The 20,391-nt window shown below is 44.6% G+C and overlaps 1 protein-coding gene across 1 annotated transcript in view; it reads right to left on the bottom strand.

Annotated features, from left to right (window-relative positions):
* Window positions 1-512: 512 nt before the first annotated feature.
* LOC146786146 (cytochrome P450 2J2-like) overlaps window positions 513-20,391 on the bottom strand; it is a 281,239-nt gene continuing 261,360 nt past the window's right edge. The window contains exons 7-9 of the mRNA XM_085635650.1: window positions 18,589-18,776; window positions 4,112-4,253; window positions 513-1,874 (exon numbers count right to left, since the gene is read on the bottom strand). Coding sequence (XP_085491776.1) covers window positions 1,660-1,874; window positions 4,112-4,253; window positions 18,589-18,776 — 545 coding nt within the window. The 3' untranslated portion in view covers window positions 513-1,659. The remainder of the gene's footprint in view (window positions 1,875-4,111; window positions 4,254-18,588; window positions 18,777-20,391) is intronic.

Below are 20,391 nucleotides of genomic sequence, written 5' to 3' on the forward strand. Positions count from 1 at the left end.
ACTAAGTTTCAGCCAACATACAGATTACTTTAGGTCTCGCTGAGACAGCGCATGCAGCGCATGCGCTGCCAAACGCGAGACCTAAAAATAGCTACCACACAGCTTGTCAAGGTCAGACCTAATGGCTTTGCTGATACTTGTTTTCTATAACACTCCTGTGCTGTTGTCAAGTTTTCAGCGCCAAAGCAGGCATGTGCTATGTTAAGGGAAAACTTACAATTACAAAGCTGTCCTCTGACAATGTAGTCAAATGGAAGGATAGAACAGCAAAATTCAAATGTGTGTTAAAAAATAAATAAACAATCCTTGGGCTCAACTCAGAATTACATATAGTGATAACAAATGGCACAAGAATGGCTGGCCACGGTTATCCAGACCTGACCATGGGATACATCTCCCTCACCAGACACTGTCATTTGAAATACAATGGTACATGACTAATACACATGTACAATGTAAAGAATTCCACAGACACAGCATTGTAAATATTTTAGTTTATTGAAGTCATACAAACATGCACAAGATAACACATAATTCAGGGATGATGGAAAGCTTGTCACGAACCTATCACCTTGTAAGAGAAAACACAACCCTTGGAATAGCCCATAAATTCTAATATGCATTTAATGTAAAAGAAATGGAGAATATACAAACTGAATAATGCACAGCAATTGCCGTCTCAGCGGACCACATCTTCTGCTCACAATCAGTTGGGTCATATAATGCTACAAGCTATAGATTCAGTGACTATTTAGATGCACAATTTCCCCAATGCAAGCGAACGGATCCAAAAACACATGATCAGGACTGTAACTAATTGATACCAATTAATGTCCAGGTGCCAGGATCTTTCATGAGAAAGAATATGAGAAACCCTTGACGAGCTGACACTGGAGGCACAGACAAGTGTTGACTTCCTTGTTCTCTAAACTTCTCGCTTTGAGGTGCCAATCTCCAGAACAAGGCGATGTTTAGTACACAGGGCAGAAAATGTGCAATTGAACAATAGTAAATAAAATGGCTGTAGGGTATCAGAAATGCATATAACTTAGCTGGCCTACTAATAATTTAGTAATCCACATACTGGTATAAAACGCCATATATATTCAGTAATGGACATGTTTAGAGAAGCGTAAGCATTACCACTTTTGCAAGACATGGTTTTAAGGCAAATAAGCAAGTATTTTCCCTTTTTCGCACCTCCTTGCCAGAAGCCGGTTAGATACATCCTTCCCCGAGAGACACTATTTTAGTTTTGGGAAGAACTCCCCTCCTTCTGATTTTGAAGTCTGGGGGTCGTAAAGTAGGTAACATCAAAGGAGGTCTTTCATGAAACCCTCCCAAAACACCCTCCCTTAAATCTTATCTACTGAGCCTGTCATGGCATTTAATACACACAGCCACAAAACACAACATATTATAAAATCGGTGTGCTGTTCTCGAGAAGGATTGTTTTTTCCCCCCACTTTTTGTAAAGTGATGGGAAAATGAAAACAAAAGTTCTATAACACATTCACACAGCTAAGGTATTTGTTGCCTTTAAGTAAACTTTGCAAATTGTTATACCATATTTTAATGTACTGGTGGGCTGATAGAGGGAACCTCTTTAGAAAGTCAAGAGGTCCCTGAAATGGGAAAACCCTTAGTGCTGTTCATACACTATTCTGAAATGTCACCAACAGCAGGGGCTCTTGCCTTGCGGAGTACGGCACAGGTCTTATACGGGTGCGGTTGTAGTGTAATTCCAAAAACGGTGCCCATGTTGACTTCTTTCACCCCATCAGGGAGGCGGAAGGTGAAGGTGCGGAGGAGGCTGGCAAAGTAGATAAAGAGCAGAGTCCTGGCCAGTAGTTCCCCCAAACACACGCGGTGTCCTGAAAAAAGAACAGAGCTAAAATCACTTGTTTTAGTCAAACAGGCATTGTTACAATTAAGCAATGTGCTGATGACTGCCAGGCCTATTCTCCATGTCCTGCAGCGTGTGCAGAGAACTTGGTGAAGGCTAGCTAAGACTTGCTTAAGTGACTTTATTCTCTAAGAGTAGCTGGGGTGCAGCAGTCAAGTATTACACATCAAGGTGGTTAGGATTTGGGGCTCAGATTCAATAGGATTCACACATTATCAGATTAAGATAACATTAATTAACTTTCTAAAGCCCAATATCATTGGGTAATTTTCTTGCATCCATGTTTGTGTCATGAGAAGAAGATGAGGACATATTCATGTAACTACAGTGAGGAACAATGCTCAGAATATGGCTAGGACATTAATTAAAACAATTAGAAGATGCTTGCTAGATACAAAAGGGTTTTAGGGCCCTTGTCTGAGAGCAGAGGTTAACACATCTTGAAATAAACACAGCTTTTTTCTTAAGGAAATAAAATGTCAGTTAAAAGGCATTGTTGTGACACATCATAATGAAGAGCAGCTCCAGAAAAATCTTTAGTCACGTCTTAATTAGTTGGTGCACCATCAATACTTCACAGTTGTAATACACAGGACGGTAATACCAATTTGAACATTGGAATGTTGGGAGCTCCATTGAAAACAAGTGCTCCGGGCTTCTAATGGTCGGTAGACGCCCGTAGCTCCAACATTCCAATGTTTGTTCACAGCTGTTGCTATGCGCAATGGCCTCACAGAGCCCATGGGGATTCCAATTGCCTCGGGCTCTGTGAGGCCTTTGTTTTACAAATTTCAACATTCTCTGATCCCTGGTAGTTATGGTGGTCTCAGGGCGGCTCGACTGCCCTGGTTGTAATAGGGTGGTTGGAACACCACCACCGCCACCCCCCCTCGAGTCTGGAGGTCCCTTGATCTCTGGTGGTGTTGCGGCGGTCTTGAGGCCGCATTATGCTTGCCGGGGCTGCTGTGGCCCTGCCAAGCATATTACCAGTTTTCACACCGCTACATTTTTCATGGAGGAAAAAAAGGGGACCCTACATGGCCCCCTATTGTCTGCACCATGACGTGCATGCAGAGGGGCATATGCTGTGCCCCCCTGTGTGTATGCGCCCCTGTACCTGCAGCAGTCCATGCCATGTAGGTACTGATTTTGATGTTCCCATTGCAGTGCCTATTTCATAGGCACCGCCGTGGACACGCCAAAGAACCACCCGCCAGACAATAGAAAACTCCTAATCCGGGCGATTAAAAAAGAGGTTTGGCAGTGCTGCTCCTGCACTGCCAAAATAAAAAACTAAGTATTGAAGATTTTCTGTTCTTGCAATCAAAAAAGAAATAAAGGCCAAATCACAGGTGGTGCCCCTGCTTTATTTCTTGAATTTGGATGGGACATGGACACGATCAAGGGACCTCTAGTCTGCAGAGGTAAAATGTTTGTTAGGAAACAAAATACACCGATGGAAACCATTTCAACAAAATTTACCATGTGATCTATGAAATTGTTATTCAATAATAGTAACTTTTAAAACAAACTTCATGCTGACAAGTCAGACAAGTTCTGGAAGATTGCTTTAAACAACATTTTGCAATTCGTTGAACGCTTGTGACTATCTAAATTGATAGTGACATTTAAACATGTTACTAGGAATTAGGGCCCATATGTACGAAATCCCCAAATAGCGATTCCCAATTAGAGAATCATAGAAATTGCCATTTGGGAATCGCAAAAGGGAATGTATGTAACCTGTGGTTTTCTAATAGCAATTCCTACTGATATGCATTCGCTATTAGGATATTGCAAATTATGAAATAACAATTTTGCGATTTCCTAATAGGATTTAGCAGATTTGGAAACAGAGGTTCTGCCAGAGACCGGGAACAACTTGGTGGGCAGAGGGACAACTTATGAAGTCAGTTAGTAACCTTACTGGAGCATTACAGTCATGAAGTCACATGCATGTAAATGTGGTAACCTCACACACACACATGAACTGAGTGATGTCACACTCAGAACTTGTGCTGCACACTGAGCACTCTAAGAGCTCAACTGCCTTTGTAAAGGAACGTATTGCAGGAATAATAATCTAATAATGTAGTTGCTAATATCCGTTTCAACATTTATGGTACAGAGGATAACGAAAGACACTAAGGGCCTCCTGCGTGTGATACATTTTGACAGTCATAGTCAGTCCTGATGAAGGCTTACCTGCAGAAAAAGGTAAGAAGGCCTCACTGGTCACAAAGTTCCCCTCCTTATCAAGGAAATGGCCCGGATTGAATTGATGAGGTTTCTCCCAGTAATTAGGATCGTACAGAGCTGAGGCCAGATTACATAAAATCACGGTGCCCTGCAAGGAATAACATCAGATCACTGGTGAGCAGCCACATGGTACTCACATTTAACATGACCTATTCAAACATATGTTAAGTAAATGGACTTCTCTTTACCTGTACCCCAAGAGTAAATTTCTAAAAATGTGAATTACCTTTCAATCTCTCTTTCTCTAAAGGAAACAGACTCTTCTCCAAGAACCTCTTTTCTTTATTCAAATTGTATCCCATTAATTAGGTCACTTTCTATTCTTAATCTTTTGTGTGCACATGTCAAACACTGTTTTAACCTGACAGTATTTTTATTTCATGAAGCATGAAGTTATAAACAAATACTTTTGGGGAATGTACTATGTCAGTAAAGACAAAAGAGATGCCCAAGCTAGGGTGGAATTTAAACCCTTGGAACAGACACACACTTATGAAAAGTCAAGACAACCAGCCTGAGTATTACTTACACACCTACCACACATAACCACACAAGTCATTTCGACAAGCAAAAACCAATGGTTCACATTGCAATAGCTGCCAAAACTCTCAATGTTCCCAACAGTGCAAACTCCAAGGCTCCCCCGCATCCAGGAGCACTCCTCCAAATCACTTGTAAGTCTTTCGGAACAGAATAGTCATGGCATGGTTGCCCCTGAATTGAGGACTCCTGCTTCACATCACACTGAACAGTAAAACCCACTCTACCGCCAATCCTGCTCTAATCCACTCATCCACTGTTTCCTTCCAAAGCTGCACATACATTTGTAGTCTACTGTCTCACAAAAAACAGATCTTTCTCATCACAGTAACGTGGCATGGAGATGATCCAGCTCCACCAAGCAATTTCACCAGGATACTGATGAACTGGCATTAAAAGAATATAAGAGGTCCAGTAGAGATACTCAAGGATATGACCATCACCAAAACAGAAGATATAAAAAGATCAGGATATAAGTCTTTATTGAAAGTATGCAATCCTATCTCAAGGTTCTTATGAGTATTCCTACTAGTTTACTGTCCTCCACAAAAGAATGGACATTTTACGGGTGCATTTCTGGATATAATTGATAAATATAAACCTCTCAATTCATCTGCCTTTGTTTGGCAAATTTGCCGTTATTTTGCTATTTATTATTCCTGTTGCCTCTCAGATACTTGTGTCATTTGCTGATTTATTTGTGGTTCCAACTGGTGGCGAACCATTTCTTTAGGTGGGCAACCACAAATGTGTTCATTTCTCTGACACTTACAGCAACACTTGATTGTGCGATAAGGGGGGGGGCCCGTAGCCACCATTGTTTGTTTGATTGCCTTTCTGGATACCATAACGGACCTCACAATCAAATGCCGTCATTTAAGCATTTCTTGGTGACTTAAATGTTTGAATATGACAAACCGCAAATGCAACAAGCTAAAACCATCACATCTGGATTAATCACCCTCAATCACTCCCAAATCAATCCAAGGCTGGCTCACAAAACTAGACACACACTGACACTTCTTTCTGCAATCGGGAGTCTCTGAATATCACAGAAAGTGCCCCTGAACCATGGAACAAACATTTCCTCACTTACATTGCTGGGCACTTTTAACAACCCGAGTACATCTTGTGGGGCCACTAGCCTCAGTTTTCATTATACTGCGATGCAAGCGTCTACTCTAGCGCCGCCATTTTGTTTATTTATTTCCGTTTGCCACAACCTACTGTTTTGGCTCTTGAGGGGGGCCTGCTCATTTCTCTCTGTCATAATTGCTATGTGAGTGGCGAATTAACACCGCATCACCTAATGCCCCTGGGGCTTTTGCAACCAGATCAACTAGGTGGAGTAACCTGACTGGCAAAACCTCCTCAGGGCATCCTCTACTGAAAGGCCGAGTTGGCCTTTTAGCAAACACTGCTGAGGCACACAGGACACATATTTTTATTATTTCAGCATCCTCTAGTAGACTTCAACCGGCACACTATCTGATGTTCTTATTATGTCCTGCATTCTATCTATAGGCGTGCATGATTTGTGAAGTGTTGAACTACTTTAATATTTAATATCACGTTTTTACTAGTCTCACTGTTGGTCTTCCCTGTTTCTCCATCTCCCCATGACTTTGTTGTAGCACTGCGGGTGAGGCGCTTCCCAGTGCCTTGAGAGCGGACCATTGCTCTTTTACTGTTGGTAAGATGAGTCTTGTAGTAAACTGGCTGGGCATCACTTTGTTGTTAGGCACTGAATACACCAAGTTAAGAGCATTAAAAGCGACCTGGGGCCTTTGACAGATTTCTGGTAGACTCCTGTCCTGCTGCTGGAACCGGTGTTCTTTTTCCTGTATGTTCCATCCAACCGGTATCTATACTGACATTCAGTGTGAGCTCCAGTTCTAGATTTATGTTTCACTCCATATTCCAGTTGCTGTGTGTGGTAATACTTATCACTCAGTTCAGTATCTAGGGGGCAGTAGGGCCATTCAGCGGGTCCATGACTGTGAACCCTGACAGTTTGCCAGGCTGATATTTGTGAATTAATGCAAAATCGAAATCTAATAGGATGAGGAAATCAAATCATGGAAAACCAGTTTTAAGGAAAGGCAATTTTAAGGAAATTAAAAAAAAAATCTAAAATTAAATACAACATTTTAAAGAAAAGATAATTTTAAGGACAATTTCCAAATTATATTAAAAGTTGGAGGAATTTCGGGTTAGAGAGGGGTTTGGTAATGGTATGGGTGATGAGGAAATATCAGGAGTCAGGAATGGGAGGAGTTCAGGTGCAGAAAGGGGTTTTTATGACCGAGTGATTGGGAGGAGTTTAAGGGTTGTGAGGGCTTTTTAGAAATCCTGAATGGGTGGAGTTTTGGGGAGGTGAGGGTTTTTTGGGGTTCACGGATGAAAAGGTTAGGGGTGTTTGGGCATTTTGATGGTTAAGGGATGGGTGGAGTGTAGCAGTATTGAGAGGTTTTCAGTGTTTACAGATCGGCAGAGTTTAAGGCTGGTGAGAGATAGGTAGATTTGGGGGTTTTAAATGTTTTTTAGTGTTCAGGGGTGGGTGGAGTTTTGATGTGGTATTGGGTTTTAAGGGTTTAGGGATGGCTGAAGTTGAAATGTAGAAAAAGGATTTTAGGGTTCAATGATGAGTGGAGTATAGGGATGGGGGGGTTTAGGGTTTGGGGATGGGTGGAGTTTACAGGTTGAAAGCACCTTTAGGGATCAGGGATGAGTGGACTTTAGTGGGTGTTTTTTTAGTGGTCTGTTATAGATGGTGTTTAAGGTTGGTGAGGGTTTTTGTAAGGATCTGGCATAGCTGCTGTTTGGGCGATGAAGAGGTTCTAGGGTTCAGTGTTGTTAAGGGGTGAGGGATTGAAGGTGTTTAGGCATGTTGGATGGTCTGCGAATTAAAAACATCAAAAGTAATTGTTTGACAATGTAGAAGATATAAATCTGAAGTAATGTACCCTGAAGTAAAGCACTGACATAAATAAATACCTCAGATAAAAAAAAATCTTAATGCAACCATTGCATTTATACCTTGAAAAAATAAGCATGCAAAGGCCAATTATGAATAAAAGGCGTTCTATGAATTGGTTTCTATGAAATGGTAAGTGTCATTCATTCTGCATGTTTCCATTAAACAGTTATGGTGAAATGGTTTCTCAGTTATGGTGCTCCATTTAATAGTTTTCTATGAAATCACATACAACCTTGCCAGGTTGGTTATGGATCCTTTTGTAGGCCACATGCTGATGATGGCTTAAGCCGATATTAAGATTCATGAACAGCTTGAAACATTCAGTATCAATTAAGCTCTTCTCGTGAGCCGTTTGAACCAATTAATGTCTGGTTCTGGCTATACTATCACCACATCACGTAATGATAATGCCAAAGTGGGTTTTTATGAATACTGCCAATGTTGTAGGTAGTGGTCCAGGAGTACACTAAAGTGCTAATGTTATCCCTAATTTAGTTTTAGCCCTTCCTGAGAAACTAGAGGGGACCCTCAGACATTTTCAATCTTTATGGTCCAATGTAAATTGCAGATCTTAATTAATCACCAAATCTTTACTAATCACACTTCCAAAGTTATGTTGGCACTCTCTTACCTTACTGGATGAGTGAGAAGGACTGGACCTGCGTTTTGCACCTAGGACCACAAGAGACTCCAAGGGTTTGTTGGCTTGCCTCCTGGTCAAAGCCTCAGGGATATAACAGGCTCCAACAACTTTGAACCCAGCACTTGGACTCTGCCTACTGCGAGTCGTGCCCACCCAATTGGTGCCAGCCCAGTTCTGGACCCTTGGAAGTGAGCCTGAAGGTACTCTGCCAGCTCAGTTGTGGTCCCATTTGTATCATTGTTGCGCAATGTATTTTCACGCAAGGACCTTGCATTGCCCACCACAGCTCCTCAGAACGGCCTCTGCAGGATGCATCTCCTTGGTAAAACCTTGCATCGTCTTGGCTGCGCGACACATCCTGGATGTGGGACTCCACATCACTTTGCAACCAGGGTATAAGGTACTTTGTTCAGCAGGCCTAACTAGGTCCCTGTAGCCGGTCCACACTTCATTGTGGTCAGTCTAAACTTGTGACTTTGTCCTGGTCTAACACAATCAGATAGCCACAGATGGCACTTTCTGCTCTTTGGCACTATTTTCATTTAAATCTTTATAATGGCATATCTCGGGTTCTGCTGATTGGATTTTAATTGTTTTTGTCTTAAGTTAATTATTCAGTTCTACTCTACGTTTCTAAATTGGTGTGGGTTATTTCTTGTGTTGTCCTTCACTGTATTACTTTGTGAATTACTGGACCAAAAATTGTACACGTTGACTCTAAGTCAAGCCTGGCTGCTCTGTGCTAAGGTGCCAGGGATTTGAGCACAGGTTAATTTGGGAATAGCTTGTGACTTTACCCTGCCAAGGACTGTGGTTACTTCTTGAGTAGGGTTCACCTCCCTCAACGAGAACCTAACTTCTTACATTGGTATTCAGCAATGAGGATTAGGACTTGTGTTTGTGCAGTGCCATACAGAGATTTTGTGTACACTAAAAATGCCAGAAAGTAATGTGAGACCAATTTGAGCATTTTTAAATTCTTCCTAATTTTCTGATTGGTTGTTTTTTCATTTTCTAAAGTTAAATTCTATAACTCATTGTCTTTTACCATGGAGATGCTCAATGTGGATGGCCTCAGCAGGGCTGAGTTGCAGAAACTCTTCAATGGGAGGGGGCTGCTCGCAGGAAAGAAGGCCACAAAACCCAACCATCGTATAGCCCTCCATGCCTATGAGGTGGACACGAGAATCTAAGAAGGATCTTAATGAGGGAGATCCTGATGAGGGGGGCTTGGTTTAGGAGTGGAGGAGGCCCTGGCTGTGGGTCCTGAGCAGGAAATCCCAGAGGAGGTAGATCATCTGGCCGCTGAAAGAGAAGCCAGTGTGAGGGCAGAGAGCAGTTTGCCTTCAAAGAACCTGTCCCCAAAAGAGTTGGAGGACAGATAGGGGGCTCAACCTGCAATTGGCCAAAATAAAACTGGAGGCAATAAATGCTAAGGCCATGGCTGAGGCTGAGAGGGTCTTAGCCAAAGATCTGCTGTCCAATGTTGTGGTGGGAGAATGTTTAGACACATAGTTTTCCGCCTAAGAGAAAGCTATGAAGGAACACAAGGTTCCAGAGGAAAACTGGGGAGTAGATTTCTGAAGCACATGCCTACAGTGGGGAGTGGCACACTTCTCACATTTACAAGATTGGTGACTAGACAAAGTATGCCCCCAAGATAGCCATACTTGCTGCTAAATTTGGGTTGACGTCTGAAAAGCACCATCAGAGGTACAGGGACAGCCACAAACTCCCAAACCAATCTTGGGTGGATTTCCTGGACTATTCAAACAAGGCACTTAATGGCTGTGTGGAGGCAAGCAAACTCGACACCTATGTTTGGCTGTACAACTCAACTTAACTTTGAGGAAGTATATGCTCAAAACATGTTTTACAGAGCTCTGCCAGCACCTAGTGGACAGCAAGCTGACTGATTGTCTAAAGCTTGCTGAGGAGGTGGACCTCTGGATCAGTACCAGAGTGTACAAGAAGGCATTGGGGGGACTCTAAAAAGGGTGGTCAGGGTTCCCACCAGAAGACGTAGGGTGGAGATAAAAACACGAAAGAGTTCTCACAAAGGCCCCAAAACAGCTTACAGGGGAAATAGGCCCATTCCCAATCTGACTACCAAAAGATAGGTTTTGTAGATAAAAACACTGGTAAGTTTGTAAGTGCTATGAGTGCTATCAGTATGGGTACACCAAGTGATTTCCCAAGTGTCCTAAGAGGCCAGAGCCCCCCCAGTAGTGGGCAGTCCCAGGGGTTGGCTAGTGTAGTGCTCGTGGAGGAGATGGTCCCAGTCAGTGTGGGCGGCAGCTGGGGTTTCCTTAGTGCCCCTGGGTGACAGAGAGATGGTGCCTAAAGCCCACAAGCCTTCCAATACTTCCAAGTATAGAAAGTAGGTCACCATCCATGTCCATAGGGTGGATGCTCTGAGAAACACAGGAGCCAGTATTACTACTGTCAAGTGTCATCTTGTATACTCAGAGCAGGTGATATACAATTCATTTCACAAGGTCGTAGTAGCAGACAACCATGAGAGTCACTACCCGGTAGCTCCTTTTGTATAGGGGTGGTCTCAGGTTCTATTAAGGTAGCTGTGAACCCTACCATGCCTGGGAATTGGTTGCTAGGGGATGACTTGGAGCACACTGCCTGGAAGGAAGTGGATCTCAGGTCACACCTGTAAATGTTTGGGTTGCCTGAAGGGGTATGTGGGACCACATGATCCATGGCTGCCCAGGAGGGGAATCAGGAGAGTCTGGATCCTAGAAAAATGAGCAAGACAGCTGCCAAGAAAGGGAAGTGCAGGGGGCGTAGGAAACCGTCCCATGAGGCTCCCACAATACCAAATGGATGAGGATACAGAGGAGGCAGCGCTGGAGCTGACTGGGCAAGACATTGCCTTGCTAGGATATCTGCCTGAGCTTGCAGAATGGCAAGTTGAGGGTAGACCATCCAGGGAGTAGTTCTGCCAGGTGGAGAGAGAGTGCACAACCCTAGAGAGGCAGGCCAAAGCCTAGGCAACTGGTGAAACCTCTGGAGATCACCATATTTACTGGGAGAACAAGCTCCTTTACAGTGAGCCTACGGCACCTGAGCATGGGCAGCATGTGTGCTGGTGGTCCCCCAAAGTTACAGAATGTTCCTACTGGGTCTGGCTCACGGATTACCCCTGGCAGGAGACCTTGGGCAGGACAAGCCCTTTGCCAGGCTTACCACCCACTTCTACTGACCCTGGATGAGGGCATCCTCCTGTGCTTACAGTAGGACCTGCCTAACCTGCCAGATCAATGGGACAAAACTTAAGGCTCTCTTACGTCCCATGCCTGTCATTGGCACTTACTTTGAGAGGGTGGGCATCAACATTGTTTAGCCCCTGGTCAACAAAACATCCCTGGTTTATCCTGGTTTTGGTATCCCATACCCAGAGGCCATCCCTCTGAGTACCATGACTGCTCCTGCAGTGGCTAGGGCCCTGATGATGATTTTTATCTGAGTGGGTTTTTCCTAGGGAGTGGTGTCTGACAGGGGAACCAACTTCAAGTCCAGGTACATGAAGTGGGAGGAATGTGGGGTAATCTACAAGTTCTCCACACCTTACCATTCACAGACTAATGGAGTTGTTGACAGGTTCAACAGGATCCTCAGGGCCATGAAGGTCACAATTAGGGGCCTGACTGAGCCCATGAGGTCTAAGTGGGATGCCCCCTTGCCATGACTGCTCTTTGTATGCAGGGTGGTACCACAGAAGTATTTAGCCCTTTTGAACTCCTCTTGGGTAACCCAATGAGGGGTTCTCTCCGTTTCATGAAGGAGGGGTGGGAGCAAGCCCCCAAGAGGCCCCCTCTGATGGGGTTAGCTACATGCCAGCCCTCCCCAACCAAATACAGATGTTCTGGAAGAAGGCTTCCAAGAACTTAGACATTAGCCAGGAAGTAATAAAACAGTGTTATGACCAGTAGGCCACTCTGGTTGAGTTTCAGTCTGCCCAGAAGGTATAGATGATGGAGCCAGTTGCGCCAAAGGCCCTCTAAAATCATTGAACAGGGTCCTATGAGGTAATTGAGAGGAAAGGGGAGGCCACCTACATAGTGGAGCTCAAGACCCCCAGATACCCCTCAATGGTCCGCCACCTAAATCATCTCAAACCCCACTATTAGATGTCTGAGCTGTTGGTGACCGATGAAGGTGTAGAGAAGGAGATTAAACCTCTCCCTAACCTCCTGTCATCCAAAAGACAAAGGTGGCTCAGTGGACGGTGTCAACCTCTCTCCTACCCTGACCCCAGAATAGCAGAGTGTTGGAACTAGTACTTTCTGGTTGGCTGAGGTGGTGCTCAAGCCAGGCAGATCATACCACTCCTGTCAGGGTTAGGTGATTAGACTCACCACATAACCTGTGCTCACCCTTGCGTAGCTTCGTACTGAGCAGTCAGTCTTATCACAGAGGTAATGTGTAAAGCATTGACACAGCACTCTCACACAATAAATACACTGAGCATCACAAAAGAGACGTCACACGTGGTGTATGTAAATAAAGATTGTATTCAACACACATTCATTTTCACAACATGAACATGATGTATTTCTGGCCATAAATCACACTTGGAAATAGTCCAGAGCAACACTTAGTCAGAGTCCATGTGGAGAAGGCTGGAGTAACTATCGGGGTAACCAGGCAACAGTCGACAAATGAAGGGTTGATCACCACTCTGGAAGTTCACCCACTTTATGCAGAGCATAAATTGCTAAAGGCTGTCCCACTTCAATCAAAAGGTCTCTCAATTTGCCTTCTGGAACCAGCGCAGTTCTGCGAAGTACAGGGGGTTCACCCAGTCTCTCAACCCACTTCCAATTGCTCTCGGAAGTGTTCCTCAGCCCAGTCACTTAATCTCTCAATCTAGGCCGGATCTTGGCAATACTACCCGATAACATGAGGTTGTCAGGCCGGGTGGGGGGGATGCAGCTGTCCCAACAACCCACGGGAAGTGATACACAATTTCTGGCATGTGTTGATCTAAGTCTCACCAGACAATGAGGTCACAATGAACCATGATTAGGGTTCTACATACCTCCCTGGAAATGAGGCACAATGTCTGGTGGATAATGATACGAGTCGCACGAGACAATCCGGTACTCATGAACCAAAATTTGGGTTTGCCGTATGTTAGACCTGGCACCATTGGCGTGGGTCTCCCTTCTATTTTGTTTGCTGTTGCCTCCTGCATTTTTGCTATGTGTTTTTCTGGTCTAGATGCTTTGGGCACTATTCAGTGCCAAACTGCAAGTTCTCCCTATTGTAAATTGTTGTATTGGATTAGTGACTCCATGATTGGCCTATTTGATTTGCTTGTCAGACACTAGTACAGTGCACCCTGTGTGCCCAGGGCCTGTAAATCAAATGCTGCTGGTGGGCTTTCAGCACCGGTTGTGCCACCCACAGAAGCAGCTTGTAAAATGTGGCTCAGGCCTGCCATTGCAGCGCCATTGTGCAGCCTGGGGATTCCATGTCGACTTGGCAAGTGGACACACTTGCCAGTCCCTAAACCTTCCCTTTTATACATATTAGCCACCCCTAAGGTAGGCCTTAGATGGTGTAGGCCCCTCACAGGAGGTCTTTAAAGTCCCAGAGACCTCCACAAAGGACAGGTGGCAAGCCAACAAGCCCTTGGAGAGCAAACTTCAGTGTGCCACATAACAGCAGTTAGTCAGCCCAGGCCAGCCACTATTCATGCAGGGTGCACTGTCCCTTCCAATGGGAGTCTTCTCCTTGTGCCCAACAGATTTCTCTGGCAGTATGCACCACGCAATCCAAGATGTCTGGTCCCATGTCCCCACAAGTGTATCTCTTCCCTGCTAAAGTACGGCACCAGCAGTTATGCTGTAGTCTGCCTTTGAAGTTGGGGGTGGTTCAGAGGGTTCTCCTTTGAACCACAGATGTTTAAATTCAGTCTCCCCTAAATTTCAGGCCTTGTTTGCCATGAAGCCTTCGAACTCAGATCTTAATCTTTAGTGGGGCCATAACCTGGCTTCCCAGAGGCCAAGTGTCCTCTCCCCCCAATCTATCCAGCCAAGTCCTCAAATGGCAGAGGTCTATCATTCCAGTTGCATGCCCAATGTTTATGGCTGTCTTTGGGTAATGCATGGATTTGGTCCCCCAGCCTCCAATGTGAACTGGAGTCAAACTAAATAGCACAAAAAAGAATTTAGCACACAAAAATTCCCTGCTTCTAGAGGTGGCATTTCTAATCTATTAATGGCAAAGCCACCTGTACCACAAGAAATGATTTGTCATTGTGAATCCAATGATAGTAAACAACATGAGGCTGCTCCAAGGTAAGACCCCACTGCAGCTTAAGGTAATCTCAGCCATTTCCCCATGTTAACCTATGGGGAGAGGGGAGAGAAAACCTCATAGGCAGTGAAAACTAAGCCCGGGCGGGTAACTACACTCCACCATCGGAGTTTACGTAGTTCTGCCTATTCCGCGTTTCGTTGCGAACGTGGAGTTCAGGCAAGACTACAACTCCATGGTGGAGAGTAGTTAGCCGGCCCCTCCACCCTCCCAAAGTAATTAAAAGTAATTAAAAAGGCACTTTCCTGCCCCGTGGCTGCCTCCTCCTTGACATAGCCACTCTCCTGTCTCCTCCTCTCCGTCCTTCTTCACTGATAACCTCTATGTTGTATGTCTTGCGAGTGCGCATATGCACGCTCAAGATGTACAACGTAGGGGTTATTAGTGAAGAAGGACAATGAGGAGGAGGCAGAAGAGCGGCAATGTCGGGGAGGAGGCAGCCACGGGGCAGGTAAGTGACTTTTTAATTAATTTTAATTACTTTGGGAGGGGGAGGGCAGGGAGCGATGTCCCACAGAGTTGCTTTCCAACTCCGTGGAACTTCGCGTAGAGGCACTACGCATGCTCCGCCTAGGGTTAGTGAAAACACACACAGGGGTTCTTCGCTACCTGGGCAGGGGACACACATGTGTACCTGCCCTGCCTTTCATCTATCACTTGCTCCACCCCCTCTAGGGCCCACCCTAGGGGTGCTCTAGTGTTAGTGTAAGGCACCCTCAGTATTGCTCAATGAATTAGAAAGGCCACATGAGCATAAGTGCAAATGGGCACACACAGGCCTGCATGTTTAAAAGACTATTATTGTGGGTGGCGCGATCAGTGCTGCGGCCCCTGTCCTGGGTATGTGATACACCTCATTACAGGGTACTCACAGGTACCTGCCCTAGGTATGTGGTATACCTCTTTACAGGATACTCACAGGTACAGCACCTAAACCAATCAGGTAAGCACCACTTCCTTGCATGGGTTGGAAGGGCGTGTACACTTTCACACTGCATTACAATGGGAAAGCACCCAGAGTACTAAGTCTGAAAAGAGAATCAGCAAAAACTAGGGGGAAAAAAAGGAAAAAGTTTCAGGGAAATCCCCTAAGAATGGCCATGTCCAACACAGAGTGACTGGTGCCAGTTGTTGGGGCAGTTTGGTTCTCTGTTCTCTCTTACCCCTGGGCTTACACACTTGTCTACCCATGACATTGACACTGGTGACAGCCCCACTGTCAAGAACCTAAACTACAGGATATCAGACCAGGTGAGCGCCAGTATCAAGGAAAAGGTCTCCAAGATTCTGTAGTTGGAAGTGATCAAGCACTCCAGTAGTCTCTGGTCCAGCCCAGTAGTGCTGGTGTCCAAAGCCGCCCACTGGGTACCACCCCAGAACTCTGGTTCTGAGTGGACAAAATTCGTCTCATTCCCTGAGTTGTGTAGTTTATTAATCGGATACGGCCTGCCAAGTTCCTCAGCACATTTGACCTAACGTCTGTGTACTGGCAGATCGTCCTTACTGAGCATGCAAAAGAGAGGTCTACCTTTTCCACTCCAGAGGCCCACTTCCAGTTTACAGTGATGTCTTTTGGACTCAAGAATGATCCTGTCATCTTCCAGTGGTTGGTGAATCAGGTCCTGGCTGGGATGGAGGCCTTCGGTGCTGCTCACCTGGATGACATGGCTTTCTTCAGTAGCAGCTGGAAAGACCACCTATTTCAACTCCAAGAAGTGCTTCAGGCTCTGCAGCAGGCTAGCCTGACTATCAAGGCCAGTAAGTCCCAGATAGGGAAGGGGTCAGTGGGGTACATGGGACACGTTGTGGGTGGGGCTAAAGTGCAGCCCCTCCAGGACAAGATGAAAACATCATGACCTGGGAGCCCCCAAAACTCAGACGGAAGTGAGGGCCTTCCTCAGCCTCACTGGTTATTTCAGGAGGTCGCTTGAGGGGTTTGCCCCCATTGATGCCCCCTTGACTGAGCGGACTTCGAAGAAGCAGCCCAAGAAGGTGATCTGGACAGAGGCCTGTTAAAAAGCCTTTGACGCCCTCAAACAGGCCATGTGTACAGCCCTTGTACTCAAGGCCCCTGACTCTTCCCAGGAATTCAATATATGCAAACAGATGCCTCAGAGCATGACAAAGAGGCAGCGTTGTCATGGTTGAATGATAGACTTACCTGTAGCCTTTATTATTGGGAGGTTATTTCCCCAGGAACAGAGATAAAATGCTATCAAGAGAGAAGCCTTAGCTATGGTCTGGGCACTTATTCGGGACACACTTTCCGGTTCAGACAGACCACAGACCCCTCATTGAGCTGATGCAGATGAGGGGGTGAGAATCCAAAATTGTTGAGAAGGTCCATCTCCCTACAGGGGTGGAACATGGTCCTGGGTCAGACAACACCAATGCTGATGGTCTCTCTAGATTTTCCACCTTAGTGATGAGAACTTCCAGGAGGTTGGGTAGTTCTCCTCACTTTCAGCTCAGGGGGATGGGCTGTGTTAGACCTGTCAGCCTTAGGGTGGTCTTTCCCCCAAACTATTTGCCTTCATCCCTCCTATTTTTGCTGATTCTTTTTTGTTGGCCTTAGGACTCTGTGCACTTTATCACTGCTAACCAGGGTTCACCCTCCTCATTGAGCAAATCAATTTCTTACACCTGGTTAAGTTCATCACAATGAGGAAGCCCAAGAAGGGGGTGGAGTTACCAATATTTTTAAACAAACTTACACTTGCACAAGCATTCCCATTACCAATCTCAAAAATACTGAGGGCATGATTTTTAATTTGAAAGTAACACAGAATTACCCCATTTCAGAGCTGCTGATAAATAAAGCACTGGGATATGTCACTGACTCTGCTAAAGAAGTAGTAGAATCACTCACTCCTTACCTTATAAACGTTTGTTCATTTTTTGTTACTTTTCAAGCTTCATCCACTGCGGAAAGATGCAACACACACAGAATAGTAATACAGGGATGTTCATTTTCCCCTTGCCACAGTGTTCTAATGAACACCTAGAGTGCTAGCATTCTGTGTATATGACAAAAGCATAACACACCTGAACGCAACTTTGATATTATCAAAGCTGGACAGCTGTAAGCATTTCCTTCAGACAAACAAAATGAGGAATTCCATTTGTCGCAGAAATTATGCTTAGTGTTATAAAAAGCTAAAATGATGAAGTATTTTCAATAAATTCTCAGATGTCATCCTCATCAGTTTCAGAAAAGAATTCTGGTATGGTGAGTGAAACATGTACTTCTAAAACCAGTAGCATGCTGCGAGTATGTTCCTCAGTGTTCCACTGCAGCTTCCCTGCAGTGTTATAATGAACAACTAGAAAGCTAACATTCTGCATTTATGACAAATCTGTGGCGAACCGAATGCCCCCATGATACAATAGCACCTGTAAAACTGAAATCATTTCCTACAGATGAGATAGAAATTATGGTTAGTGCTCTAAAAAGCTAGGACATATTTTCTGGCAGTTTTCAAATATCAGCAAAAGTAAAAGATTCTGACATGCAGATTGAGCATGCTTAAGTCCCCACTTCAATGTTGAGCTGACGTGAGGACTTAAACCTGGTTCCCCCATTCCAAGGTTCGAAGCTATGGCTGTGGGGCAAGAGAGTTTAAATAATGAAGATGAAATACCATCAAACAAGAGAGGTGTGCCAACTTCCTCTGTCCAAGTGACACAAACCCAATTTTTCTTCATATATTTTCCGTGAAAGGTAGCTCATAACCAGTATCTCAACACTTTTAATCCTGTAATTAGACAAATTGTGAAATCTCTGGGGATTCGGGATATTCCCCATTTCTCCTAACATGCCAGGTGCACTCAGAACTGTATTAGACTGAACTAAGAGAGTAGAACTACTTGTGGGATGGGACAATTAGGGCAGCTGCTCTGCCTTCATGGGTAGGTTTGTACCTTCTTCAGGTGGAATCCTTCCAAAGAAGTGTCCTTTAAAAGCTGCCTACTGACACCGACTGATTGAACGCTGCTAATGCGCTGAATTTCATGAATGACAGCATTGGTGTATGGAAGCCTCTTCTGGTCCTCATATTGGACTGTCTCCTTTTCTCCAAGGACAGCATCCAATTTCTTCTGGACTTTCTCTGGGGACAGACAATTATACTTTACTGTCAGAAAAACTCATAAGCACTTAAGGATAATTCATGATAGGCCAGACACAAACTGAATAAACGTTATAACAATGTGTCCATGGTTAATTCTAGAGCAGCATCTTGCCCCCATCCTTTCACTCAAAGGTCCACACTACCTATTATAGAGTACTGCAGTCGAATGCTTTTACTAGGTTTAAGGACATGAAGGCGTTCATGAAAATGTAAGAGATATAGAAAAGAACAAAATACTAACTGTTTTTCAGATTGCTAAACATTTGTAATATATTTGGCAATATATATATATATACATTTATTTATGCCCTGGGTGTCAGTAAGCTTTATTTAAGGTAGAGAAAAATGTATATTTTGTACACATGAGTAAACAAAAGATCTTGAGATATAGGATACAAACGTTCAAAAATAGAGATTGGGGATGGAAACACACATGAACAGTTCCTTAACATAGATGAGGTAACCATAAGAGAAAGCCACGGCATGGACAAATGAACGCAATCAAGCTTGTATAATGGGGGCAGAGAGAACTCTGGACACCCAACGGCATGGGGAGAAAATAGAAGAAGAGTAGTGTAGGGGTAGGGGAATGTGAAGGTTAGCAGTACAAGCGCACAGTATGATCAAAGGATATCATCTTCTGTTTGTTGCATGACTGCCGGTGCTGTGATCAAGCTCCATAAGGAGGAGCAGGATAGCGACGAACCACTGCATCTCCGTGGTCAGACCTACTTCATGGGTCACATGAAGTTGCCAAAGACCTGAAGAGCACCTCTAGTTTTGTTGCCCCAGCAATGACAGAACACTGTGGAGATGGTGCACAGAGGTGGTTACTTGTTGCCTAATCCAACCAGAGAAGAAACGCCCTCTTCTACAGACTGCTTAATGGAAGAAATGTGCCTTGGCCTCTCAGTAGGGACTAAAAATATCCCCTCTAGGATTTCCTCAAAAAGGACAACCTGAGGTTCAATAAGGAAATTCCTCTCATTGAAGATGCATCAACTGGAATGTGCATGCTCTAAACAGAGAAAGGCCAGTTCTACCTGGTAACATCCTTTTAACATTGGGGTGTCTGCTTTTAACTAGTGAATGCCAGAGGCTCTAGAGAAAAAAAACTGGTAATCATCTCACATATCTTCTAGTCCATTAGAGTAGAATCATCATGTTATGTGAGCCCTCAAGAGAGTACCAAGAGATACGTCAGTGGAAGTGTATTGACGGCATTCCTGTGGCTGAACGGGTGAGACCCAGACACTGAATCAAAACTGAGAGAAAGAGGACTCTCCTATGAAGTTCAAAGAGGTCTTTGTTAGAAAATTGAAACTGATTTGTTTTTTCCTGAGCACTTCCATTTAGCAGATAGTTGGGGTGAGGGTGAGACTGAATTTATGTTGTTCAAGGTGAGGATGTTTGTAGGCAGGGGCTGTCCTTCTATCTGTGCCTGATTACTGCTTTAGGGAGGCGGATAACAGTCCGTTACAGACCTTGTACTTTATGACGCCCTTGTTTTGGATAATTCTGCTTGGAGTCAGACTCATTGCCACCTGCTGTTTGAGTTCCCATGTAGCACAAAAGCTGGGTCTGAGGAACAGCC

Source organism: Triturus cristatus, chromosome 11 (assembly GCF_964204655.1).
Source record: "Triturus cristatus chromosome 11, aTriCri1.1, whole genome shotgun sequence".
Classification (NCBI taxonomy): domain Eukaryota; kingdom Metazoa; phylum Chordata; class Amphibia; order Caudata; family Salamandridae; genus Triturus; species Triturus cristatus.